Source organism: Pan paniscus, chromosome 3 (genome assembly GCF_029289425.2).
Source record: "Pan paniscus chromosome 3, NHGRI_mPanPan1-v2.0_pri, whole genome shotgun sequence".
NCBI classification, from domain to species: domain Eukaryota; kingdom Metazoa; phylum Chordata; class Mammalia; order Primates; family Hominidae; genus Pan; species Pan paniscus.
Window position 1 is genome coordinate 5315239 of NC_073252.2, and position 27676 is coordinate 5342914.

The 27676-nt window shown below is 42.0% G+C and overlaps 1 protein-coding gene across 2 annotated transcripts in view; it reads left to right on the forward strand.

The window, feature by feature from the left end:
• The first annotated feature begins 1786 nt into the window (after positions 1-1786).
• Positions 1787-27676, forward strand: part of LOC100987783 (serine/threonine-protein kinase 32B) — a 447537-nt gene continuing 421647 nt past the window's right edge. For both annotated transcript variants that reach the window (XM_034951905.4, XM_063603685.1), the window contains exon 1: positions 1787-2697. In XM_034951905.4, coding sequence (XP_034807796.1) covers positions 2646-2697 — 52 coding nt within the window. In that variant the 5' untranslated portion in view covers positions 1787-2645. The remainder of the gene's footprint in view (positions 2698-27676) is intronic.

Genomic DNA, 27676 nt, shown 5'->3' on the forward strand with positions numbered 1-27676 from the left:
AGTCTCACTCTGTCACCCAGGTTGGAGTGCAGTGGCACAATCTCAGCTCACTGCAACCTCTGCCTCCCAGGTTCAAGGGATTCTCCCACCTCAGCCTCCCGAGTAGCCGGGATTACAGGTGGGTGACATTTCTGTCATGCGTGTCCTTGTGAAGAGACCACCAAACAGGCTTTGTGTGAGCAATAAAGCTTTTTAATCACCTCAGTGCAGGCGGGCTGAGTCCGAAAAGAGAGTCAGCGAAGAGAGATATGGGTGGGGCAGTTTTATAGGATTTGGGTAGGTTATGGAAAATTAAAAGTCAAAGGGGTTGTTCTCTGGGGGGCAGGGGCGAGGGTCACAAGGTGCTCAGTCGGGAGCTTCTGGGCCAGGAGAATGAATTTCACAAGGTAATGTCATCAGTTAAGGCAGGAACAGGCCATTTTCACTTCTTTTGTGATTCTTCAGTTGCTTCAGGCCATCTGGATGTATATGTGCAGGTCACAGGGGTTATGATGGCTTAGCTTGGGCTCAGAGGCCTGGCAATCACACCCAGCTAAGTTTTGTTTTTTTAGTACAGATGGGGTTTCTCCATATTGGCCAGGCTAGTCTCAAACTCTTGACTTCAGGTGATCCACCCGCCTCAGCCTCCCAAAGTGCTGGGATTACAGGTGTGAGCCCCCACGCCCAGCCTAGCACGATATCAGTATATTCCTCATAACAATGTTAGAAAGGGAAAGTACTCTTATTAGCACCATCTGGACTCAGATGAAGAAACTGAGTCCAGAACAGGTTAAGTAATTTATCCAAGTTAACTGGCTAATGAGGGGCAAAGCAGAATGAAACCTGGGTAGAATGAGCCCAGAGCCCATGCCTGTCCACATTCCGCCCTATGCTTCTTGAGCTAGGGGCCAGCTCTGTGTTCAGGGCATTGCCTGCTGCACACTGGCCACTCAGTGTATGCTTGTTGCTGGAATGAAAGGCCAGAAATATTTATTCATCATTTATTATATGCTGGGCACTGTTGCCTGCTTTTATAAATATTACCTGATATAATTCTCACAGCCAACCCAAGGAGTTAACATCAATCAGCCCACTTTGCAGATGAGAACTCCAAGGTGGGACACATTGCCAGTAAATGGTAGAGCCAGCTCTGGGTCATGGTGGCTGGGCCTGCCTCAGACCTTCTCAGTTCTTTCCCACTGCCTTTAGGAGATTTTTTGTTTTGTTTTGTTTTTTTCTGTATTAGGCTCCCCGGCTTCCCTCACCCTTCCCCCAAGAAAAAGAAAGAAGGGGAGAGAACTGGAGAGAGAGACCAGGTAGGGGACGGGGACTGGGGGACGAGATAGGATGGAGAGACTCACAAAAACCCCCCTGCTTTCTATCAAAGCACGGACAGTGGTTCCAGGCGCCCAGCAGATGGCAGGATGTGGCCAAAGATTCCCTGCAGTCCCGGAGAGCTGGGCCCGCAGGACTGCAAGGCAGGGGGACCTGCCTGTCACTCAGGGAGCGTCCTGGGAACCCGCGCTCGCCCCACATGTCTTGGGGCGCATCTGCCGCACCCCTTACTTAGGCACCCGCAACTGTGGCGCGTATCTCCCGATCCAGGCTCCCGCCGCAGGAGCCCAGGGACCCTGATGCTAGCCTCGCCCCTAAATCGGACGCCGATGCCGCCCGATTTTGGGGGAATCCCGAGACTCATGCCCAGCCATTCCCAGGGAGAATGGTTTCGGGCAAACTATGGCTGTCTGAGGCCTCAGTTTCCCCATGTACAATGAAGGGGTCAGATTAGTATCTAATCTTAAGGGGTCAGAAAGTATCTAAACAGATACTTTCATTCATTAAACACTGAGAAAAACCTTAAGAGGAACAGCGTCGGTTGGAGAGCCAGCAGACACTCCACTGCCCATCCCAATATGAATGGGCAAATGCAGGCTAGCGGGAAGTCCTGGGACTCCCTTCGCAGCCAGGGCCGACTAACCACCGACCTAAGAGCCCCTCTACCTCTAGACCTCCGTCTACTGCACTCTAAAATATGAACGATGCTTTCTTACTGCTGGGTTGTTGGAGGCGGATGTGGGATGGTGCTAACAAAGCGCGTAGCCGGGGCCTGGCCATAGTGGGTGCTGACAAACCGCTTACTGCCTGCAGGGACCGAGCTCCAGGCCGAGGGAGGAGGGCCGAGCACGGATTCAGATTCTTCCGGGCCGATCCCTTTCTCAGCTCCTTCCGCCCTGCCGCCGCCCACTGCGTGCTGCCTTCGCCCGTCCCCTCCTCCCCCGCTCCTTCCCCTCCTTCCCCTGCTCCCGCGCCGCCTCGCGTCTCCCGCCCGCTGTAGCCGGCGAGGAGCGCCGCACGTTGGCCCCGGCGCGAGGAGCTCCCGGGTTCCCGGGCGGGCACTGGAGTAAGGACCTGCGAGCGCAGCCCGAGGCGGGGCACGGCGGAAGGCGCGGCGAGAGCGGGGTCCCTGCGAGCGCAGTCCGAAGGGCGTCCAGGAGAAGGGGGACGCCGTCCCCGCCCCTGCACGGTGCTCGGCCCCCTCGGGCTCCGCGCGCGGCTACAACCCGGACTGGGCGCGCCCCCGGCATCCCGCATCTCTGCGCGCGTCCCACATCCCGCATCCCGCATCCCGGCGGCCGGGCATGTAGCAGCGGCAGCAACGGCGGAATATGGGCGGGAACCACTCCCACAAGCCCCCCGTGTTTGACGAGAATGAGGAAGGTAAGAGGGCGAGAGGAGCGAATTCCCGCTTCGCGCCGCCCCGCCCCGCTCGGGCAGGGGCCGGGCATCCCCTCCCTCCACCACCCTCGGCCGAGCCCTGCGGGGCACCGCATGCTGCCCGGCGCGGGGACCCAGGCATGGCCACTTCGCCCAGCGAATGCAGTGTGTGCCCGACCCGTGCCAGGCGCGGCGCTTCTGCTGAGGCAACTCCTAGGTACCCAGTGCCGTTTAGTAGTCGGGACGGTGCCTAGCGCGGGACTGGGGAGGCGGCTTCGGAGAGTTGAACCCGAAACCTGCACTTGGGGGTGTGGAAGGGAGGAGTTGACTTCGGAGGCCAGTCAGGATGTTTCTAGGCTCGGGCTCCCCAGGAAACCGAGGTTTCCTTGAGAGCCCGAGGCTGACGGAGGTGGCTTGGAAGGGCGGGTTGCACCGTGTGTCTGTGTGTGTGTGCGCGTGCCCACGACGCATTTGGTCTCGTGCAAGGGCCTGTTGGATGCAGCTCTCCTCAATCACCCAGGACAGAGGGAAACTTTTCTTTGCTAAACTCTGTGGTTCCTAGGACGGCGTCCTGTTCTGGGCAGCCTCGCCCTGGCGCAGAAGTGGTGTAGGCTGTCCAACGGCATCTCAACTTCCTGGCTGGATCCTTGCGGTTCAGGTCGATAGAGCTCACTATTTGGACTAGCAGAACCCTCTTTCCAGTGCAGCGTGTCCCTGGAAAACTTACTTCACCTCTCTGAAACATTAGTCCCTTCATCTATGAAATGTGAGTTATGATACCACTAGCTACTTTATAGGGTTGTTTGAAGCTTAACCACTAGTAATCCACGTGAAAAGTGCCTTATAAATGCAAGCAGTACCGAGCTGTGCCGTTTTTTATCTGTTAAGAGCCCTCTGCCTCTCAAAGCTGGTTTCCTACTGTGCTGACTCGCCAGTCTCCACTGTGCCCCAGGTAAGAGCTGAGACATACTGAGCACTTACTATGTTCCAGCCATGCTAGCACATAGTGTTCACTCAATCCTTTTCATGCCCCTTGAGGTGGCTACCTTAGAAAGGGGTCTGTCCTGGTCACTGCTGGTAAGAAGTAGAGCTGGGCTTGAGGCAGGACAGTCTGCTTTGAAAGCTGTGCCTGTCATCATTACCCAGGGCACTGGCTGTGTGCGTACATCATGGATGGCTTCTAGAACTCCCAAGGCTGTGAGTGCTACTCAGATGCCTGCCTGGACAGCCCTTCTCAAAAAGATAGACGAACACAGTCAAGGTTAAGTGAGCACCTGCTGTGTCAGGCCCACGAGAGCCTTCCTTAAAGGAGTTCCTAGTCTAATGGCCCTGAATGACCGTCCATGGTGATAAGGGCATTGAGAAACCAGTGCCGGGTCTTGGGGGCGCAGAGAGGCCCCAGCTTTTCCTGATCTTTAGTCTGGAGCATGTGCAGGTGAGCAGGTAAGGAGCCAGTTGTGGACAGAGGAGAGGTGGGCACGGAGGTAATGGAGGCTCTTGCATGTCCCAATAAGAGTTTGAACACTATGCAGCATCACCCTCAATTGCACGGGCTTGTGGTTCTAGCCTGGGTCAAAGGTCGTGCTTTTGCTAATTTTCCTAGCATCTTTCTCTTTTATTTACAGAGGAAATTTGCCACCCTTATATTGAAAACCGTCTCTGTCATTTATCCCCAGCTTGAAAATATTCATTGGCAAAATAGTTATCTCTGGTGTAGCCAACCTTTTGATTTTCCTGTTCCTGTTCCTTATTCTATAAGCAGATTGGGCCTAAGGTTAACTGCCTGTTTCAGTGCTTGTTAAAATACAAGGTTATGAGGCTGGGCGCGGTGGCTCATGCCTGTAATCCCATTACTTTGGGAGGCCGAGGTGGACGGATCACCTGAGGTCAGGAGAGGCCTGCCTGGCCAACATGGTGAAACCCCGACTCTACTAAAAATACAAAAATTAGCCGGGCATGTTGGCGGGAACCTGTAATCCCAGCTACTCAGGAGGCTGAGGCAGGAGAATCGCTTGAACCCGGGAGGCGGAGGTTGCAGTGAGCTGAGATCGCACCATTGCACTCCAGCCTGGGCACCAAGAGTGAATCTCCATCTCAAAATAAATAAATAAATAAATGAATAAATAAATATAAGGTTAGGGCTCTCCTCATTTTGCCATTGGCCAGCCCAGTGAAACATTAACTTGTTTGATTTTGCCAGTATATCTCTCACACATTTCCTAGTACAGGTAAAACAGTGTTACTTGCCACCAACCGACTCATTTATTTCGTAGGCATTTACTATTCATATTTTCTGTACCCACCCCTGTGCTGGGGACCAGGAATATGAGTAGGATGAAGGCAAAATGTTAACAATTTGCTCCCAGAGCAAGTAAACCACCTGGAAAACACAGGGTGTGTAAGTGCCCTGACGTGGGTGAGCTCAGGCGACTGATATCCTGGAGGAGGGTCCCTGACTCAGAGTGGGGGGCAGGGATCTGAAAAGGCCTCCTCTTTTAGACTGGCATCTTGCAGAAATGGCAGGAGTTACCTGGGGGGAAGAAGTGGGTGATAGAAGGGGGAAGGACGTTTCAGAGAGAGGGAAGAGTAGGTGCAAAGGCAGATGGTAAAGAGTAAGCCTGGCTCATGTGGGGGGATTGAGGGGGCTTAGTACTCCTGCACTGTGGAGTATGAAGCTGGAAGGCACAAAAGATGAACCCTGAACGCCTGGCCGGCCTTAAAGGGCCCAGTGGCCATGGTCAGGTGTTTGGACTTGATCTTATAGGCATTTTGGAGTCACTGAAGGGTTTTAAGCAGGGAGTGACATGGTCCAGTGAACAAACAAGCTCTCCCGAACCATAGTCATTGCGTGGTTGAAGGTTGAAGATGCAAACACCTGCCTGACCAGAACAAGTCTGATTTTTAAGTACTTTGATGTTAAACCACAGCTAAATATTTGCCATAGTGTAATTGTGACAGGACCGTCATCCACATTCCTAAGGCAAAAGTTTAACTCATTGTGTGCAAGTGGTCATAGCTGTTCACGCTCACATGATACATAATAAGCAGAGAAAGGATCATGCCACAGATTAATAGGCAGAGTTGCTTTTTTTCGAAGTGTTGCATAAAATAATGGTGGCTTTACTGTGGATGGCATCTAACATTTGGTGAAAAAGGGCACGTTAGCTGAGCCTCCTCCAGTTGCAAATGATGGAAAAGCAACATTAAGTGCTTTTTTTGTTTTTAAAAAACAAAAGGTCTCACTCTGTCACCCAGGCTGGAGGGCAGTGGTGGGAGCTTAGCTCACTGCAGCCTCAACTTCCCAGGCTCAAGGGGTCCTTCCATCTCAGCCTCCCAAGTAGCTGGGACAATAGGCTTCTACCATTATGCCTGGCTAATTTTTACTTTTTTTTTTTTTTTTTGAGTCAAGGTCTCACTCTGTTGCCCGAGCTCACAAAGTGCTTTTAGGGGAATAAATTGGCTCTGGCCATTTCTTGCCTTCTCCATCACTACCATTCTTGTCCAAGCCATGGTCACAGCTCTTGCTTGGATTATTACAGTCACCTCCCTAAGTCCTTACATGGTCTGTCCCTACTCCCGTCACTGTCCCCTCAATGCAGCAGCCAGAGTGATCCTGTTAAAACATGCCATGGGCCAGATCAGTCCTCTGCTCTGCTCAGCCCACCCTCAAATCCTCCCTCCAGCCCTAGGCACAACTTGCATCGTTAAGAAAATAAAAGCTGAAGTCCTTATAGATGCCCATCAGGTGCTACCCTCTGAGACTGCACCTTCCTCTGTCACTCCTGGCTCACCTGCCTCCTTCCTGCTCGTCTGACATGCCCTGCACCCTCACACCATAGCCCTGGCACCTGCCCCTCTTGCCCGAGGGCATCTCCCCCCCAGCCCACTCTCACTTCCTTTGGGTCTCCAGGAAAATGTTGTTGACTCATTAGACTCTCATTGACCACCCTACTTAAAGTGTCATTCCAAATCCTTTTCCTTGCTTTATTTTTTTTTGTGGAAATTATCACCATCTATCATAATATTTATTTTACTTATTTTCTTGGTTATTGTCTGTCTTTCTCCACTCAGTGCAAGTACCTTAAATCAGGGATCCACAACCCCTGGGCCACGGACTGTTATCAGTTCGTGGTCTGTAGGAACTGGGCCGTCAGCAGGAGGTGAGTAGCGAGTGAGGGAGCATTAATGCCTGAGTTCTGCCTCCTGTCAAATCAGCAGCAGCATTAGGTTCTCATGGGAGTGCAAATCCTACTGTGAACTGTGCATGTGAGGGATCTAGGTTGTGCACTCCTTATGAGAATCTAACTAACGCCTGATGATCTCAGGTGGAACAGTTTCATCCTGAAACTATCCTCCCTCTGTCCGTAGAAAATTTGTCTTCCATGAAACGGATCCCTGGTGCCAAAAAGGTTGGGGACCACTGCCTTCAGTACAGGGATCTTATGTGATTGTCCCTTCCTAAGGAATTGCAAGCTCCTTAAGGTAGGAGTTTTGCATAGTTTATTCACTTCTGTGTCCCTAAGGCCTAAAATAACACCTGTAACATAATAGATGCCTGGTAATTTTTTGGTGAATAAATGAATGAGTGAATGAATGAAGGTGTCAATCTCATCAGCCATGGCTGGAACCAGGCTCCCCATAATATCAAGAATCTTCATTCCTGGATTCTGTGCTTTATTCTCAGGCGGGCTCTCTCTTCATGGGGCTCCTGCCACCTCCATGTTGATAGCTCCAGAACTCTGAGTATGGAAAAGAGAGTTTCTTGTAGTAGTTGCAGAAAATGTCCCACGGTTACTTTGATGGGCTCTAATTGAGTCTTGGGTATTCTTGAATCAATTACTGTGAGCAGGGAGATTTGAGGCTCTAATTGGCTGGACTGTGTCACATGCCCACTTTTGGATTCAGGGGGTAGAGTCGGCTCCACTTGAGGCATTTGGAATAAGGGTCTATGTGAAGAATTTTCCCAAGGGATATTGGAGTATCAACGGAAAAAGGGCAAGTGGACACTGGGTGGGCAGATAGAAACAAAAAACATCCATCCCCCCCAACCTGTTATTATTGTGTTCCTTGGAGCACAGGTTGGGACCCTTTGGTGTATCCTACTTAATCGTTTGATTCCACATCCACCTTTTGCACTAGACTGCAACCTCCTAAAGAACAGCACTTAGTTGTTTTCCACCTTTGTGTCTGCAAAGCCTAGAATAAGGCCAATGAGGGCATAGAGCGGCCATTTGTTGAATGGAAGATGAAAACAATCACTTATTGGGGGCCAATTTCTTGCATTCCTTTGGGTTCTGGAGCTATTGAAAAACAAACTGATTTATTTCCAGTAAGGTCATTGGAGACTATGCCTTGGATTTGAGACCAGAATGGCCTTCCTACTCCTGTCCTTCAATTTTGACCTTGAGACTTGCTTGAGCAGAGAACTGGTTTTTCAGAGTGGACCCTACACTGCCAGTAGCTTGGCAGCTCTTAATCATGGTGCACAGAGAACTCCCAAGAAATTCCCAAAAAGAGATAGGACATAGCTAAATGGCAGCCTGTGGTGATTTCTGACTCTTGCATAGTGTGACTCAGGATGTCACCACTCTTCCCAGTGAGAGAGAAGGCAAAGCTTTTCCCTGCTTCTTTCTAGGTAAGACAAAATTCCTACTTGATGGGATAGTAAAGGGGCCTAGAGCTTGGGGGTTGGCTTTCCAACAGTATGAGCTGAAGTGAATAGGTGTTAGGATAGAGGGAGGATTTATGTTGAGTCTTGAGGGAAGGGTTTAAATGCCTCAAGAGATAAAGGATCAGTATTTTAGCAGGATCAAACAGCATAATCTGGTGCTAAGCCTAGGCATTTTTCTGGGAGAACTGGAAGAAACAGATATTCTTAGCATTACACCATTATCTAATATCTGGACTTTGAGAAATGGCAGACTGAGATGAAGAAACTGTTCTACAAAGAACGTTGAGGGTCCTAACACCCTAAAGGGATATTCTAGTTTACAGAACAGAGAGAACAGTGAGGACACATAGTTTAGGATACCAGAGGAGAATTTCTAGTTCAGGAAGACCTGAATTACATAAGAAGAGAAAAACACACTCTATTAGACTGAGGTCATTCCCTTAGCCAGAGCCAACCAAGGAAAAGATGGATGTCAACGTTGTTAGCAATCCTGGAGTCTTCTTCTTCTCAGTCCTTGATTTTTGTGACCTCCTTGGAGTACCCTTATGCATTGAAGATTTTGGCCTCTGCTTCATCTCTCAAAAGTGCTCCATCTGTGAAGTCATCAATATAAATATCTCATTCTTTAAGTGTGGGACATTATCCTGTTTCAACGTGGGAACATTATCACTGTTCACCAACATCCTGTTCCCCTTTACTTTCATGCACACACACAAAATTATACCTCCTTGTCCCCTTGAAGTTATGTGAGACCATGTGACTTGTTTTGGTCCATTTGAGCTGAGATGACATATGTCACATCTTGGAGAAAGTATTGAAGACCTAGTGAGTGTCACTTTATATCACTCCATCTTGGAGCAACCACAATGATCTACATTGTGGAACTTATTTCAGTCTGGTTCCCAGAGTGAGAACAACATGGATCAGAGATCACACTCACTGCTAGCCAGCCTGCAGTGAGACATGGCATGAGTGGGACAGACTCTTTTGCCATCTTTTTTTGTTTTGTTTTGTTTGTTTGTTTCTGAGACAGGGTCTCTGGCGCCCAGCTGGAGTGCAGTGGTGTGATTGTGACTCACTGCAGCCTCAACCTCCCCGGCTCAAGCAATCCTCCTGTGTCAGCCTACAAAGTAGACCACAGGAACGCACCACCATGCCCTGCTAGTTTATTTATTTATTTTTTATTTATTTTACTTATTTATTTTTTGATATAGAATCTCTCTCTCTGTCTCCCAGGATGGAGTGCAGTGGCGTGGTATCGGCTCACTGCAACCTCTGCCTCCCAGGTTCAAGCGATTCTCATGCCTCAGCCTCCCCAGTACCTGGGATTACAGGCAGGTGCCACCATGCCCAGCTAATTTTTGTATTTTTGGTGGAGATGGGGTTTCACCATGTTGGCCAGGCTGGTCTCAAACTCCTGACCTCAGGTGATCTGCCCACCTTGGCCTCCCAAAGTTCTGAGATTACAGGCGTGAGCCACCACGCCCAGCTGCTTTTTTTTTTTTTTTTTTTTTGTAGAGCTGGGGTTTTGGGGTCTGTTGCCCATACTGATCTTGAATTCCTGTGTGCAAGCAATCCTCCCACCTCAGCCTACCAAAGTGCTGAGATTACAGGAGTGAGCTACTGCTCTTTTGCTGTCTTAAGCCACTGAGATTTGGGGCTGCTCATTACCACAGTATAACCACGCCTATCCTGACTGGTACACCTACCCAAACCAGCCCACCCTCAAGGAGAATGCATTCACTATTTTACAATTAAGTATTATATTAGCTGCATTGTTATTGTAGATACCCTTTATTGCACGGAAGATGTTTCCTTCTATCCTGATTTGCTGACAGTTTTTATTGTTAATGGCAGTTGAATGTAAGCAAATACCTTTTTCTGCATCTATTGAGATGATATGTGACTTTTCTTCTTTTTGTGATCAGACAAAGAATTATACTGATTGATTTTTAAATGTTAAATCAACTTTTCATTCTTGGGGTAAACACCACTTCATCATGATGTGATATATTCTTGGATTTGATTTGCCAACATTTTGTTTATAACTTTTTAATAAGAAGATGTTATAAACCATACGCCAATACATTCGAAGTGGACAAAATACTCTATAAAAGCACAACTTGCTGAAAATAATACAGGAGAAATTTAAATATCAGAATAGAACTAAATCTGTAATAAAACTTTCCCATGAAGAAAAGTCAAGGCTCAGATATCTTCATAGGTAAATTCTTCCAAACATTAGAAATAATAATAATCCTCTACAAACACTATCAGAGAATAGGAAGGAAGATACATTTTTTAATGGCTTTATTAAGTTTTTGTATCAATGTTATACTGGTCTCATTAAAAGAATTAGGAAGTATACCAAACTTTGGGAGAGTTTGTGAAGGACTGTTATTATTGTTATTATTTTGAGACAGAGTTTCGTTCTTGTTGCCCAGGCTGGAGTGCAAAGGTGTGATCTTGGCTCACCACAACCTCCACCTCCCGGGTTCAAGTGATTCTCCTGCCTCGGCCTCCCGAGTAGCTGGGATTACAGGCATGTGCCCCTACGCCCAGCTAATTTTGTATTTGTAGTGGAGACAGAGTTTTTCCACGTTAGTCAGGCTGGTCTCGAACTCCCAACCTCAGGTGATCTGCCTGCCTCAGCCTCCCTAAGTACTGGGATAACAGGTGTGAGCCACTGTGCCCGGCCAGGACTGTTATTATTAAGTTTCAAGTTTATTGACATAACATTATTCACAATATCCTCATTATCTTTTTCAGTGTTTGTAGGATCTGTAGTGATAACTCCTTTTTCAATTCTGATTTTGGTAATTTGTGCTTTCTTTGTCATCTTTTTTGATTGGCCTTTCTTGTTTTATCAGTTTTTAAATTTAAAAATAACTTTTGCTTTAATTTTTATTTGTTTTCTTTTTGATTCACTGATTTTTTAAAAATAGTTGTCTTCTGTATACTTTTTGGTTTAATTTACTGTTCTTTTTCTAGGTTTTTGAGATGGAGCCTTAGATCATTGATTATACTTACTCACGTATTCTACACTTTATTTTTTATTTCACTTAGGAGTTTCCAATGGAATTAGTTTCCTTTGATGAAGTATTCTCTTCATCATTTCTTTTATTGCATGCTTTGTAGTGACAAATTTTTTCACTTTGTACTTGTCTGAAAATGTTTTTATTTAGACTTTACTTATGAGTGAGTCTTTTGCCAGTTATCAAATTCTATGTCAGCAGGTTTTTTTCTTCAGCATTTTGAAGATATGATTTATTGTCTTTTGCCCTCCATTGTTTCTGAGCAAAAGACAGCTGCCAGTTCTATTTTTGCTCCTTTTAAGCTTGTATGTTTTTCTTGCCAAACTGCTTTTACGAGTTTATATTCCCTTTCAGAAACTCAATGATGATGTGCATAGGTATGATGGTCCGGCCATCTCTGCTTGTTGTTAGTGCTTCTTGAATCTGTATCTTAGTGGCTTTGTTAGTGTTGGAGGATTTTTATTTTGTCATTTAACATTGGTTCTGACATTTTCCCCTTCTCCTTACATTATCAAACTCAAATTGCAAAAGCATTAGACCTTATCACTATGCCCTATCTGGCTTTGACAATACTTCTTTGCTTTTTGTTCTTTTTTCTCTCCTTGTTTTTAGTCTGAATATTTTCTTCTGGCCTATCTCTTTTTTAGTCACTTCAGGTCTGTCTGCTATTAAGTACAGCCATTAACTTCTTAATATTATTCATTGTGTTTTTAGTTCTAGAATTGTCCGTGGGTTCTCTTTTATGGCTTTCAAATCCCTGCTGAAATTCTCAAAACTTGCCTTTTAATGTCTTAAGCATATTAACCAAGTTCATTTGGAAGGTATGTTTGATAACTCCATTATTTGGTAACCCTGTGGGTCTATTTCCATTGTCTATTGTTTCATTATAAGCATGTCTTGTTCTCTAATTTGCCTTTTTGTAAAAATATTGCATGCTGGGTATTACATAGGAAATAGTATAGAGATAATTTGAGGCTTCGAATGATATTATATTTCCTAGAAAGATTTTCCTTCTGGTCTTTGCAGGCATCTGTGCTAGAGGTGATAGGAATCATGCTTCATCTTAAATCCTCACAGAGATTCAAATGGTCTGGAGTCCTGTGAGGGCTGGTCTATATTTCACACTTACTGCTAGAATGTAGCTCTGTGGTGTTCTTACCAAAGCCTGGGTGTTTACCAAGCCTCCTCCTCTTTGGTAGTTCCTGATGTTCAGTGTTCGTCCCCTCCCTGAAGCCTGCAAGTGCTTCCAAAGTAGCTCCTCAGCTTCTTGGAATCTGCTTTCCTGATTGGCAGGTTCCACTTGCTGTGCCCATTTCTTTGAACTTTCCCTTCTCCTGGATATTTGTCCCAAAGTTCTTTCTTCCCTTGATAGCTCTGTAACTCCTCCAAACAGATTTTTCAAAAGTATATTTTGTACAGTTACAGTTTTACTTAGCAGGAAGGTTGACCAAAAATATTCCAGTCCACCAGAAGCAGAACTCCTCTCCTCAGTATTTATCTGTACACGAGCACCTTCTGTTTTAAAGATAAGCTCTCCCTAATCCCCATGCTACCTAAGATCTACTACCCAACTCTCCTCACTTTCATAACAGAGCTTTGTGAAAAAGCAGCCCACACTTGGTGTCTTCACTTTCTCGATGATAACATATTCCTCAAATCACTACATCTGACTTCTCATTTTAATTAAGCAGCTCTCACTAGGGTCATCGTGATCTTTTTGTTTCTGAAGGCATCAGGTAACTGTAAGTCGTGTCTTTTTGGGACACACACAAAATGAGCCAACTCATGAACCTCACCATCCAACAGAAGAAATAGAGCATGTAGAGTTCCCCTGAAGCTCCTTGAATGTGCTCCACTCCCTTTCCCATGTTTTCGAACTCCTAAACAATACAATGTTTAGTTTTTTTTTTTTTTTTTTTTGAGATGGAGTCTTGCACTGTCGCCCAGGCTGGAGTGCAGTGGCACAATCTCAGCTCCCATTGCAAGCTCCGCCTCCCAGGTTCACGCCATTCTCCTGCCTCAGCCTCCCAAGTAGCTGGGACTACAGGCACCTGCCACCATGCCCGGCTAATTTCTTGTATTTTTAGTAGAGATGGGGTTTCACCATGTTAGCCAGGATGGTCTCGATCTCCTGACCTCGTGATCCGCCCGCCTCAGCCTCCCAAAGTGCTGGGATTACAGGCATGAGCCACCATGCCTGGCCAGTTTTTATTGTTTTTGAAATTTATAAAAGTGGTAGCATGTTTTATGTGTTTTTGTATAATTTGGTGTTTTCACTCAAGATTACACTTCTAGAATTCATCCATGCTGCTGTGAGTAGCTGCCATCTATTCATTTTCATTACTGTTCCATTCAGTTACTATAGTGTAACTCATTTATTTTTTCTTCGGACACTGATTGCACTGTACTGCTTCTAGTTTTTTACTATTGTGAACCATACGGCTGTGAACAATTTTGTGTATGTCTCCTGTTGCATATATATCAGATTTCCTCTAGGATATATGCCACAGGAGAGCTGCTAGGTCATAGCACAGGTGTGTGTCCAAATTTTATAAGATGATGGCAAATTGTTTACCAACGTGATCATATTAATTTACACTCTGGCAAGCCATGTGTAGGCATTTCCATTGCTCTACATCAGCACTGTTCTATAGAAATGTGACTCAGTCGACAAATGTGAACCACATATGTAATTTTTAATAATACATTTTATTTAACCAAACATACCCCAAAGATTATCTTTCTTTTTTTTTGTCTTGAGAGAGTCTCGCTCTGTCACCCAGGCTGGAGTGCAGTGGTGCGATCTTGGCTCACTGCAGCCTCCACCTCCCAGGCTCTAGTGATTCTTCTGCCTCATCCTCCCGAGTAGCTGGGACTACAGGTGCCCGCCACCATGCCCAGCTAATTTTTGTATTTTTAGTAGAGACGGGGTTTCACCATATTGGCCAGGCTGGTCTTGAACTCCTGACCTCAAGTGATCCACCAGCCTTGACCTCCCAAAGTGCTGGCCAACTTTCAGTGTGTCATTTCAGTGTGTAATAAATACGAAAATTATTGAGATATTTTACATTAGTTTATTCACACTGTGTCTTTGAAATTGAGTGCATATTTTACACTTTCAGCACGTCTTAATCTGGGTTAGCTACAATTAAAGTGTTCAAAAGTCACATGTGGCTATTAGCTAACTTATCTAACAGCATACCTTTATTTCCTCGCCAATATTTATTACTGTTGACTTTTCATATTTGCCAATTGATTGAGCATACAATAGTATTTCATTGTTTTAAATTGTGTTTTTATTGAGGTTGAAGTGTCTTTATATATTCAGTTCCCAGTCATGTTTCTGGTTTTATGAAGTTCCTGTTCATAACTTTGTTAATTTTTTAATTAGAAGTCTGTCTTCTTTGATTGACTTGTAGCTCTTTATATAGTCTACATGACATTTCTTTGTCAGTTATGTGCTGCAAATATTTTATTCTGTTTTGCAATTTCACTTTTCAAGCCCTTTGTGATATCTGTTGACATCATAAATGCCTTCATTTTAATTTAGTCATACTTATTAAGCTTTCCTTGTGGTTTCCTTGTGGTTTATATTTTGTGTATAAATATGTATATGCATAAATATGTATATTTATACACAATATATAATATATAAAAACATTATATATGATATATTTATTATATATTACATGTAAAGATATATTTATTATAATATATAATATAATTCTGTACTTATATAAACAATTATATTACATAAATATATACTTATATACATATATAATATATAAATATATACTTATATACATATAATATATAAATATATACTTATGTTATATACATATATAATATGTAAATATATACTTATGTTATATACATATATAATATATAAATATATACTTACGTTATATGCATATATAATATATAAATATATACTTATGTTGTATACATATATAATATATAAATATGCATATATAATTATATAATATATAAAAATATATTTCTCCATAAGAAAACCTTCTCCACCTTAAGATTTATGCATATTATTTATTGATGCAATATTTCTTCTTAGTTTCAGTGACATTACACCCTCCAAGGTTTCCCCCTGCTTTTCTGGCTGTTCCTTCTCCTTCTTCTTTGCAAGGCTGGCTTCCTGTCACTTGCAACGAAGCCTGGAGTTCAAGACTGAGCAATTGGACCTCTTACTTAGCTTTTTGTACTATCTCCCTAGGTGATCTTGTCAACCCCTGCATGTTCAATCACTCTGTATCAGTCAGGGTGCAGTCAGGACCCAGAACCTACACCAGTTTTCAAAAAGGGAAAATGTAATTCCAAGAACCGTCAACCAGTAAAAAGGTTAACTACTAAGTAGAGTCAAAGAGGACTCTAGGAGGTATAGAAGCAGCAACTTCAGCAAAACACCTAGTCTCTCTAGGGCTGAGGAAGAGTGAACACATAAAAGAACTCAGAAACTTAGAAGGTGGCCCCCTTCTCCGTGAAGTCTGTGATTCACATGTCTCTGGAGAAGGCATTGTTGCCACAGTAGGCAGCCCACTGAGTGGCTGCAAGTGGTCCATGAGTGCCACTTAGATGAGGGCTACTAGGCCCCCTGGACACCATCCCGCTGAATGCCACATGGAAAATACACTGGAAGAAGGAAGAAAAGTCCTTCTCACTCTGATCTTGCAGTGTCTCGCCTGTGCCTTGATTGGCAATGCCTAGCACGAGGCCAGCTGGAAAAGGAGAAATGTCTACAGGGTCCAGCTCCAACATCACAAATTTGATTTGGAGCTGAGTCAATAAATTAATAACTAACATATATTTTTATATGACAGTGACTCAGTAATTTTTTTTTTTTTTGAGACAGAGTCTTGCTCTGTTGCCCAGGCTGGAGAGCAGTAGCGTGATCTTGGCTCACTGCAACCTCTGCCTCCCAGTTTCAAGCAATTCTCCTGCCTCAGCCTCCCAAATAGCTGTGATTACAGGCATTCACCACCACACCCATCTAATTCTTGTATTTTTAGTAGTGACAGGGTTTCAGTGTGTTGGCCAGGCTAGTCTCAAACTCCTGGCCTCAAGTGATCTGCCCGCCTCAGCCTCCCAAAGTGCTGGGATTACAGGTGTGAGCCACCACGCCTGGCCAGACTCAATAATTTTTTACCTTAATTCATATTTCTCCTCTGATTTCCAAACCTCTGGTTTCCTATTTGTAATTCCATTTGGATATCTCAAAAGAATTATTATCTCAAATTCAACACAACTTCACCAAACTAATTTTCTTCCAGAATTTCCTAGTTTAGTGTATAGTGTCATTATCCCTTCAGTTACAGACGACAGCATGTCTCAGGTTTTTCTCTTATCCCCACAAATCCAATTAAGCACCTGGCTATGTTGATTTTATCTCCTAAATAGCTCACAAATCTGCCTGTCTTTCCAGCCACACCAACCTCAGTTCAAACATCACGTTTCATGTGGACTCTCCTGGGCTTCCTGACTGGCCTCCCTGTCTTCTCTTGCACTTTCAGAACAACAGCTAGAAAATAGCTTCAAATCACAAGTATGATCGTGTCGGTTCCTTGCTTAACATTTTTTCAATGGCTTCCATTGCTCTCCGGTCAAAGATTATAACCTGTAATACATCCTTCAGAACCCTGTATGGTCTAAAACCTGCCCAGCTCTCCCAACTCACTGCAAGCTGTGTTCCCCTTCACTGAATGAGTTCAATTAGTCACTGCACTTAAAGTTTTCAGCCAAATCTCTGGCACATGACAACTGTCCCATAAACTTAGCTATTTCTTCCTCTTGCAATCAATGTTATTATTTATACTCTTCAACCACACAGCCATTCTTTCAGTTTTTAAAAAGTTTACTCCTGCCCCAGGACCTTACTGTATGTTGTTCTGTCCCCTGAAACACTCTTTCCATCTTATCCCATTTGACTCAGTCATCTCCCACTTATCTTTCTTCAAGATGCCTTATCTGCTTCCTAGACTGGGTAATTCCTCCTAGAAGGTCCCTGAAATTATCACATGCTCCTTCATAGCATTGAACACAGTTGTAATATTGCATTTACTCTTGTGGCTCTTTCATTACGTCAGTATATTAGTCTGTTTTCACACTGCTGATAAAGACATACCTGAGACTGGGTAATTTATAAAGGAAAGAAGCTTAATGGACTCACAGTTCCAGTTCCACGTGGCTGAGAAGGCCTCACAATTATGGTGGAAGGCAAAAGGTACATCTTGCATGGCAGCAGGCAAAGAGGAAATGAGAACCAAGTGAAAGGGGTTTCCCTTATAAAACCGTCAGATCTCATGAGACTTATTCACTACCATGAGAAAAGTATGGGGGAACCACCCTCATGATTCATTTATCTCCCACTCGGTCCCTCCCGCAACACATGGGAATTATGGGAGCTACAATTCAAGATGAGATTTGGGTGGGGACACAGCCAAACCATATCAGTCAGTCACCCCCACAAGACCATAGACTCCACAAGGATGGGGTCTGTGGCTCTTGAGGTGTCTCCTGTGGGCCCCACTGCTTTAGAAAGTGTCTATTATTATAGCTGCTGGTTCTTGAGTATCAGAAAAGACTAAGGAAAATCACCGTGTAAACTTATAAAGGTTACAGGTTCCTTCCCAGTATCTAAAGGAGAAAGCCTAGGGAAAGGGAAAATAAAATTATATTTAATAAATACCTACTATGGGCCAAACATTTTTATACATAATATGATCTTTATTTTTATTTTTATTTCAGTATCTTTAAGGGTACAAGTGTGTATTAGTCCATTCTCACACTACTATAAAGAAATACCTGAGACTGGGTAATTTATAAATAAAAGAGGTCTAATTGGCTGATGGTTCTGCAGGCTGTACAGGAAGCATGATGGCTTCTAGGGAGGCCTCAGGAAACTTTCAATCATGGCAGAAGGCGAAGGGGAAGCACGCACATCTTACATGGCTGGAGCAGGAGGATAAGAGAGAGGGAGGAGGTGCCACACATTTTTAAACAACCAGATCTCATGAGAACTCTATCATATGAACAGCACCAAAGTGGGAAGTCCTCCCTCATGATCCAATCACCTCCCACCAGATCCCACCTCCAACACTGGGGATTATAATTCAGCATGAGATTTGGGCAGGGACACAAATCCAAACCATATCAAAGTGGATGAATTGTGTAGGTTACTTTCAATGACAAAAACCACAATAACTTTTGCACCAACCTATACAATTCATCCATTGAAAGTTAACTTTCAATGGCAAAAACTGCAATAACTTTTGCAGCAACCTAATATAATGGTGAAGTCTGAAATTTTAGTGCACCAGTCACTGAGGTAGCATACATTGTACCCAATATGTAGTTTTTCATCCCTCACTCCTTTCCCATTCTTCCCCCGTCTGAGTCTCATGTTCATTATACCACTCTGTAAGCCTTTGCATACCTTAGCTCCCACTTATAAGTGAGAACATACAACATTTGGTTTTCCACTCTTGAGTTACTTCACTTAGAATAATGGCCCCCAGTTCCAGCCAAGTTGCTGATATCTAATGTTTAGAATAACAGTGTGAGAGAGGTTTTGTTAGCTCCATTTTATACCTGGAGATATGGGGATTTCCAAGAGGTTAACTAAGTTGTCTTAGGTGACATAATTGTGGTGCTTGGTCTCACTTCTTTCTGTATAACCGAAGAGCTCTTTCCCTCATGTTGGCCTTTCCTAAGACTCAATAATTTGCATCCCACCTGCAGAATTATTATTATTTTTTTACCATAGCTGTGTACTACCTGTACTATTGTTTAATACTTTTCTCTATCTTGACCATGACTTTAATAGAATTTTTTTGCAAGGAAACTTTATATTTCTGCTTTAAATTAGAGCCAGATTGTGACTACTATAAATAGAAAATGAGATAAAATAAAAATTAAGATGGATGCAAAACAATGATATTCAGTGTAGTGAGATGTTTTTCATTAACGTATTCATTATTCGCATAGTTACCTTTTGTGTGTGCATATGTATGTGGCAAGAACACGTAAGACCTACTCCCTTGGCAAATTTCCAGTATATAGTATGTTATTATTAACAACAGTCACCAATGATATTGTTAACCTTTTGTAGACCTTTAGTTTGCAACTTGTTCCATGGATAATTTTGGAATGGATTTGTAAATGTGTGAATGAGCAGTAGTGCTGCATGGCAGTTGTACAGATGCAGGGTTGGAGCTGTGGAGAGGTCTGCAAGGTATGCCCAGCTTAGGGGTTTGTGTTTTAGTTCAAGGTAATGGCAGGTTCTCGTTTTTTTTTTTTTTTTTCTTTTTTTTTTTTTTGAGATGGAGTCTCACTTTGTCGCCCAGGCTGTAGTACAGTGGCACAATCTTGGCTCACTGCAAACGCCGCCTCCCAGGTTCACAGTGGCAGGTTCTTGAGGGAGTTTGAGCCCCACACTTTCTTTTTGACACTGGAGCTGCAGCATGTGCTCTTTTAGGCAGCTCTCTAAACTACGTTCCACCTTCCAGCCCAGCTTAGAGATAGGCTATGGGCCTTGTTCTTATGTATATCTGAGATGTACCAGGACCCCTGTCCAGGTCCATCATGGAATCTTTCAGCAGGGATGCTCCTGACATAGCACAGTGGTTAAGAGCACAGACTCTGAAGCTGCATTGCCTGGAGTCGAAAGCTGCCTCTGCTACTTCCTACCTGAGTGATCTGAATAAGTTTCTTCACCTCTCTGACCCTCAGTCTCCTCATGTGTAAAGTGAGGGTTAAATGGTACTTACTTCATACATTGGTGTCAGTACTAAATGAGTTAATGTATGTAAAGTGCTTACACAGTCTGGCAGTAATAAGTACTATATAAGATTTATTAAAATTTTATGACTGAAGATTCTATGTGGAGGTCAAAGCCACAGATTTTGGGATCACACAAGTCTGGTTTCAAATCCTGCCTTTTCTGTGTGTGGGCTATGTTACCTTGGGCCAAATACTTATCCTCTCCCAGCCTCAGTTTCTTCTGCTGAAGAATGGGGATGCACTCCGACATGGTCCTTGTGAGGATGGAGTGAGGTAACCATAGGTCAATGGCTTCATCATACAGTGTGCAGCACTTAGGAGGATGCCTGGCTCAACACAGGAGGCACAAAACATGGAGAGAAGGCAGGCAGGGGGCTGCTGTTTATTCAGCCAGAAGAAGGTGGCTCTGGCTTCCTCCCAGCGAACATTCCATCCCAGCTGTCAGGCGGTTCTTTCTCATTTCCATTCTCCTAGGAAACAGCACATTCTGATGGACTCTGCCCTCAAAGCTTCTTTGGCTGAACCCTCATGCTACCTGTCAGGAAGGCAGCAGTTCTTAGAAGTCTGACTCTGGCAAGTCGTGTGGAACTGGTGGTTGGGGAGCAGCGTCCTCTTGTCATGTTGTTGCTGCTGATGTGGATCAAGCTGACTTTCGTGTCCTGGAGTGTTGTTTTTGCTGTATTTCTTGGCAGCCTCTATGGAGAGACTGGGGGCTGGAATGGGGACTTAGAGAGGATTAGATAATGAGCCCCTGTCCTTTAGAAAATATCTATCATTGTAGGGGCTTGAGGGGAAAACAATAAAAGTCCTTGGATGCCTAATGCTTAGGTTGAATCGTGTCTTCTAAAATAAGACATGTAGAAGCCCAAACTCTGATTACTTTGGAAATGATCTTACTTGGAGATACAGGATAATCAAATTAAAATGAAGTTGTTAGGGTGGGCCCAATACAATCCAAGTGGTGTCCTTGTGAAGAGGTGAAATTTGGACACAAAGACACAAGTAAGAAAGGATATGGTAGAGTTCCTTGGCGGTTCCATTCTCTCAGAGCAGCATCGCTCTCTTTCTGTGTTTGAAGCAAGTTATTCTGGTTGGAACAGAACATGCAGCCTTTTAGGGCCATCAGTGTCCTGAGCACCCAGCTGTAGATAAAACCCACTTATTTTGCACTCCCTTTGTATCCGGCGGAACCTCCTGAGTCCACAGAAGGCCGTCCCACAAGAAGGCGTTCCTAGGCATGAAAATGGAGGAATGGTGGATGGGTGCACTGAGCGTATAACCTCTGCTCCTGTACATGCTCCGTGGTAATTGCTTCCAGAGCAAAATCTCAAAGACAAAAGAGCAATAGCAGATCATTAAAACAAGCACCGGGCCCTCCTGAGTGCAGAATGCCGTATGCACAGGTTGCAGGTCCCTGAAGCTGGCTCTATTAGTAGAAGACGAGGAGACACTTAATGGTTTTAATATGGGGAGTGATGTGACCAGGTTTTCAGTTTGCAGTGATCACGCTAGGTGCAGACTGAAGGATGGTTTGGCAGGGGAAGAAATTGGTCAGGAAAACATGTTACTCCACAAGAAAGAGGAGGGCTACAAATGCCCATACTATTGGCTATGTTTGCATATATGTATACAGTTACTTTTAACCACTATACATTGATGTACGTATGAACACAAAAATATGCCTACAGATGCTTTACAAACCTTCCATCTCCTTGATCCTGTGGAAAATGCCAGTGAATTCTCACTTGTAGGAAACAAAGCTTATCAGACTCAATATAATTGTGCTGCAGCAGAAACCTCTACCGTTCATTTAAGTGGTATAAGATATTTATAAATTCCATTTAAAATGTAATTATTTTTAAGCACACTTTCCAAACAAAATCGAAAAGTCATTGCATGTCATATTTAATAAGTTTCAACACAGTTTCTTAACCCTTCTCTCCAGAGTATAATTACGCCATCAATCTTCCTGGAGAATCAAAGGAGCTTAGCAGAACACACCTTTCATGCATTAACCAGAATTATGTTTGCTTAGGATTTGCATTTGAAAGTGATTTGCATTGGCATTTTATTTCTTCCAGAAAATAACAAATGTTTCTGATCTTTCTGAGGTATCATGGTCTTAAACTGTGGCTATAAATCTTTCAGAACTAATATTTTACCAATTCCTTTAATTTCTGTGATATGATGGGTAGGGAGAGAAACAAAACTATAATTTAGAAACATTTTTCTTTCTTAGCCAGAAAACAAAACACAAGATCAGGCCATGGCATGCAGGTTGCCAATTTGATTTGTTTCTTGTCTTACACACCCTGGTGACCCTTGTGTGAGATGCCCCAAGTCCTCATCTTTCTGGATGCATTTATCTGTTTGTAATTAATGGGAATACGGTGTTAGATTCTGATATAAATTTATGGCTGAAACCTATAGGGCAGAGGTTTTCAAATAGGGTGTTAGTTTGGGATGAGTTTAAAGTAATAGTTATTTAAAATACCACTAGTATATTCTACACTGACAACTCTCTCTTTGTTGTTGTTGTTTGTTTGCAGGCTCAACTTGTACCCTGCAGACTCAAAATTTTAATTGGCAACCCCACATTTACATTGTTACATGGGAATCTAGTAGAAACCTCCAATTGCACTCCTGCTTCTCTTCCTATCCCTAAATGTACCCCTCCTCAGTCTTTCCTACTTCAGCAAGTAGAGATTACATTCCTTCAATTGCTCAGGTTCACACTTTAGAGTCATGCTTGACTTTTCTCTTCTTTGCACATTGCAGAAACCCCCTTACCTGTGCTCTTGTCATTCATGTCCCTTCACTCTCATCTTTCAACCTCATCATTTCAACACCAAGACACTGAGAAATCTAGAACAGGAATCCAGACAGACTCACTGCTGTCATTTGTCTCAGGCTTCCAGTCCCAATTCTGTTTATTTGCAATCATTTGGAGTTTATTCAGACTTATAACTCAGCATTTGATCTACCTTGGTAAACATGCCATCTACACTTGAAAGGAATATATATCCTTCTGTTACTGGTGTACTGTTTCATAAATCTCACTTAGGGTAAGTCTCCCATATCCTTATGGAGTTTTGTTGCTTTTTAAAAAGATAATTACTGAGAAAAAAGTGTTAACATCTTTATGTATGATTGTGAATTTTCTATTATATTTAATTTTGTCAGTGATTATGTATTTTCAAATTATGTTAATAATTATATGCACATTTAGGATTACTTTGTGTTCTTGATGAATTGACCCTTTATCATTATAAAGTATTCTCTTTATCTCTGAAAATACTACTTGTTTTGAATTTGACATGGCTGCTGTTAATATGATCACAGCAGCTTTTTAATTTATTTGTATCTTTGAATACAAGCATCACTTTAAATAGCATATAGTTGGGTCTTCCTTTTGTATTTTGCCTGGAAACCTCTGCCTTTTAATTAGAGTATTTGGTTTATTTATATTTAATATGATTATTGATGTGGTCAGATTTAATTCTACCACCTTGCTCTCTGTTTTGTATTTGTTTTCTGTGTTCTTTGCTCTATTTTTTCCTTTTTGTATTTTTTGTTAATCTAATGATTTTTAAAAATTCTATCACAACTATTGGCTTTTAAACTGAAGGTGCTATAGGGATTTACAATATACATCTTTAATTTATCACAGCCTTACTTGCATTATTATGCTACTACAAATGAAAGTTTAAAAACTTATAATAGTATAATTCCATTTTCCCATTTGTTTTCTTATTTTGTAATATATCTTTATTTCTACATGTAATATAAAACTCATGGTATGTGTTATTATTTTTTCTTTAAGTACCAGGTTTTTCTTTAAGAAAAGAAAAATGTTTTGTATTTACCCATGTATATAACATTTCCAGTGCTCTTAATTACTTCCTATGGATTCAAAGTTTTATCATATATTATTTGTCTTCAGCCTGAATAATTTCTGTTGTGCTTTCAGATAGTACAGGCCTGCTAGGAACAAATATTTTCAGCCTTTATTTAATTAATCATCTTTATTTCACTGTCATTTTTGAAGAGTATTTTCACCAGACATAGAATTCTCAGTTGACTTTTTTATTTATTTATTTTAGCAATATCATTCCATTATCTCCTTGACTTTGTTTTTTTCTGAAAAGTCAGCCATTATTCAAACAGTTGTTCTTCTGTACGTAGTGTGTTTTTTTATTCCTGAATTTTTCTTTATCTTTTATCAGTTTCCCTATGATATATCAAGATGTGGTTTTCTTTGCTTTTATTCTTCTTAGGGTTTGCAGAGCCTTTTGGATTGTGGATTGATATTTTAAATCAAATTGGAAGACTTTCAGCCAATATTTTTTCTATTTTCTACCACATTCTCTCTCTCCTCCCACACGTCCCTCCCCCTTTTATTTGTCTCTCTCCTCCTTTTAGAACTTCAGTAACATGTATTTCAGACCACTTGATAGCATTCCACAGACTACCGGAGATTCTGTTCATTTGTAAATATATATATATATATATGCGTGTGTGTGTGTGTGTGTGTGTGTGTGTGTGCGTGCGTGAAATATATTTCCTTATCTGGCTTCAGTTTGGATACAGTTTTTATTCATCTATCAAGTTCACAGATCCCTTCTGTATTGTCCACCCTTCTCTTTCTAGTCCATGAATTTTAAAATTTGAGATATTATATTTTCTAGTTCTAGGACTTTCATTTTTTTCCCCAAATTTTCTATATTTCTGCTGAAATTCCTCATGCCTTTGTCCACTGTATTTATTTTTTTCCTACAAATTCTTTAAAAATTCTGCTAATTTCAACATCTTAGTCATGTTGGGTCTCTTTCTATGGATGTTGTTTTCTTTACCATGGAACACATTCTTCTGTTTCTTTACATATCTAGTATTTTTCTTTATATGCTAGATATTGTAGATGGTATATTATAGAAACTAGCATGTGTAAAGCGCTAAACACATGTCTGGCACAATAAATATTAGCTAGCATTATCATTTCAGAATGTTTTAATGAATATTACGCTATTTTATTCAATGAACTTTTTATTTCAGATGTTGTATCTCTCAGTTATGTGATTTCTACTTGGTTATCTTCCTCTGAGGAGTGTTGAGTTTTATTCCACTAGGAAAATCAATATCTGGAAGTTCATTTTGATCTTTAGATATGTGGTTTCAGACTTTGTTAGAATGGATCTCTTTTGGTTTTGCTTTTCATTCTAGAGTGTATCCTTCACTTCTGGGACTTAGTACTTACTCTTACTACACTTAATTTGAACTTCAAACTCTATGTCTCCAACACTGGGCAGCTACTGAAATCTCTACTAAGCTCTTTCAATTTTTCACCCATTGTTACACTGGGCTCCTTGGAGTTTCACCCCATTCATGCCCATTTCAAGAGACCACCAGGGATTTCAGGGGAGCTTGTATGCACATTTTGGGGCACTGAAATTAATTTTTGTGTATTGTTATTTCTTTAGTATAAATTCTCAACAATGTGATTATTGGAATAAAGGGTGTAAATGTATTTATAATTTATAACTCATAAGACCTTGGCATTCCATTTTTCTTAAGTTTTGTTGCCACTAGTACAGCACAAATGTGATCATTCTGCCATAACTTCTCTTCAAAAACATTTCAACATTGTTGAATTTGTTTTCTTAATTTGGTGGATTTGAAATGAAACCTGAAGGTTTTATTAATGTCCATGACATTGATTCCTTGACAATGTCACTTTTATTCACTTTTTTATATGTCTTCTGTGAAAATTGCCTTAAAAATGTTTCTCAATCTTTTTGCTGTGTTTTTGATTTTTTAAAAATATATCTAAGTAGGTTCATAATTCATTTCAGCCATTAACCCTTGTGTCCACCTTGTGCCCAATTTTATTTTCTCCTCCTTTTAATATTAGTTTATCTTTGGATAAATTGAATCTTAACCAAATTCAATTTTGGTGCAGCATTTTGATTCTTTTATTAAAATACATGCTTATTATAAAAAAATTTAAAAATTCAGGAAACCTGAAAATGTTGTCAATAATGGTCATTTTGATAGATTTCTTATTGTTCTCTTTTCAAGAACAGGTTTTTTTTCTTTATTCTGCAAATTCACTTTTTATTCTACTTTCCACTTAACAATGTCATATAAATATTCTCCTGTTCTTTCAATAAATATGTATTACTTTGTCTCTGCCTTGCACAGTGCAAGGGTCCATGTAATTACATGTTTGCCTGATTGTTTCAGTCAGTTTTTGCTGCATAACATACCAGCCCAAAATTCAGTAGCGTATAGCAATAAGCATTTATTTCTTGCTCATGCATCTATGGGACTGCAGCCCTGGCTGGAGATGCTGAATTAACATGGACTAAGTCCTTCTCATGGCAATGGCAGAAGTGCTAAGAGGATAAGCCCAGCTGTACGGGACATTTCACATTTCTGCTTGTATCATGTCTATTACCATTTCATTGGCTGAATAAAGTCACATGACCAAGAGAACCCAAAGTCAAAAGTTGGGGAAGCATACTGTGCTGACGAAGAGTCGATGGCATCCATGTGAATGTAGAGTATGACTAAGGAGGAGTGAAGAATGGAACAAATAATCCAATCTACCATAATAATAAATTAGTATTATATTTTAACAATTGCATATTATCCTAAGGAGGTACTGTAATTTTCTTCACTTGTCCCCTATTTTGGGGGCATTTAGCTTATTCCTAGTTCCTCTTTCTCATAAATGATGCAAAATTGACCATGTTTGCTTATAAATTTTTTACCTTGCATTCATGATAATTTCCTTACAGTTGTCAATTCCCCAGAGTGGAATTACTAGACAAAAGCATAGGGGCATTTTTAATGTCTTCTGAATCACAATTTGTTGCCCTTTATTGCTGATAAACATTTTTTCTACATTGTTTTTTCACCGACTAGTAAATACTGCATATTCACAAGGCTGATCTATACCAACATAATCTGCATTTCGCATCTTTTCAGCTAATGCTGTGGAAAATGTATGAAAAAGCTGTTGAATTTTAAGTTGATGAACTCTGTACATGGTAATTACAGGTTGAAAAATGGAAATGATGATAAACTTCGCATGTATAAATCTTTGCCACAGTTACAGTGGCCACAATTTCGAGAGTAGATACTGATATCATAGGATCCTTGGACTTTTCTTATAACTAAGTCTGGATCAAAAGAGAAATATTTATTCCATCATTGTAAAATTTTACTAGGCAGTGAATTTTCTTCCTTTTGTATTGTTATGGAAAGTTTAGGTCACTGGGGGAAGAAGTTCAAGGAGGGGAGACAACAGGAGGCTTCCTTGGTTCAGGCCTCATCATCTGCAGTGATAGGCTCTGGACAGACGATGCTTTTATGTGGAGGACTCCAGATTATCTGAGATACATCCCTGAACTGTAAGCTCCATGTGGGCAAGAACCTTTTCTGCCACATTTCTTTCTGTACATGCAGCAACTAGAAAACTGTGTGG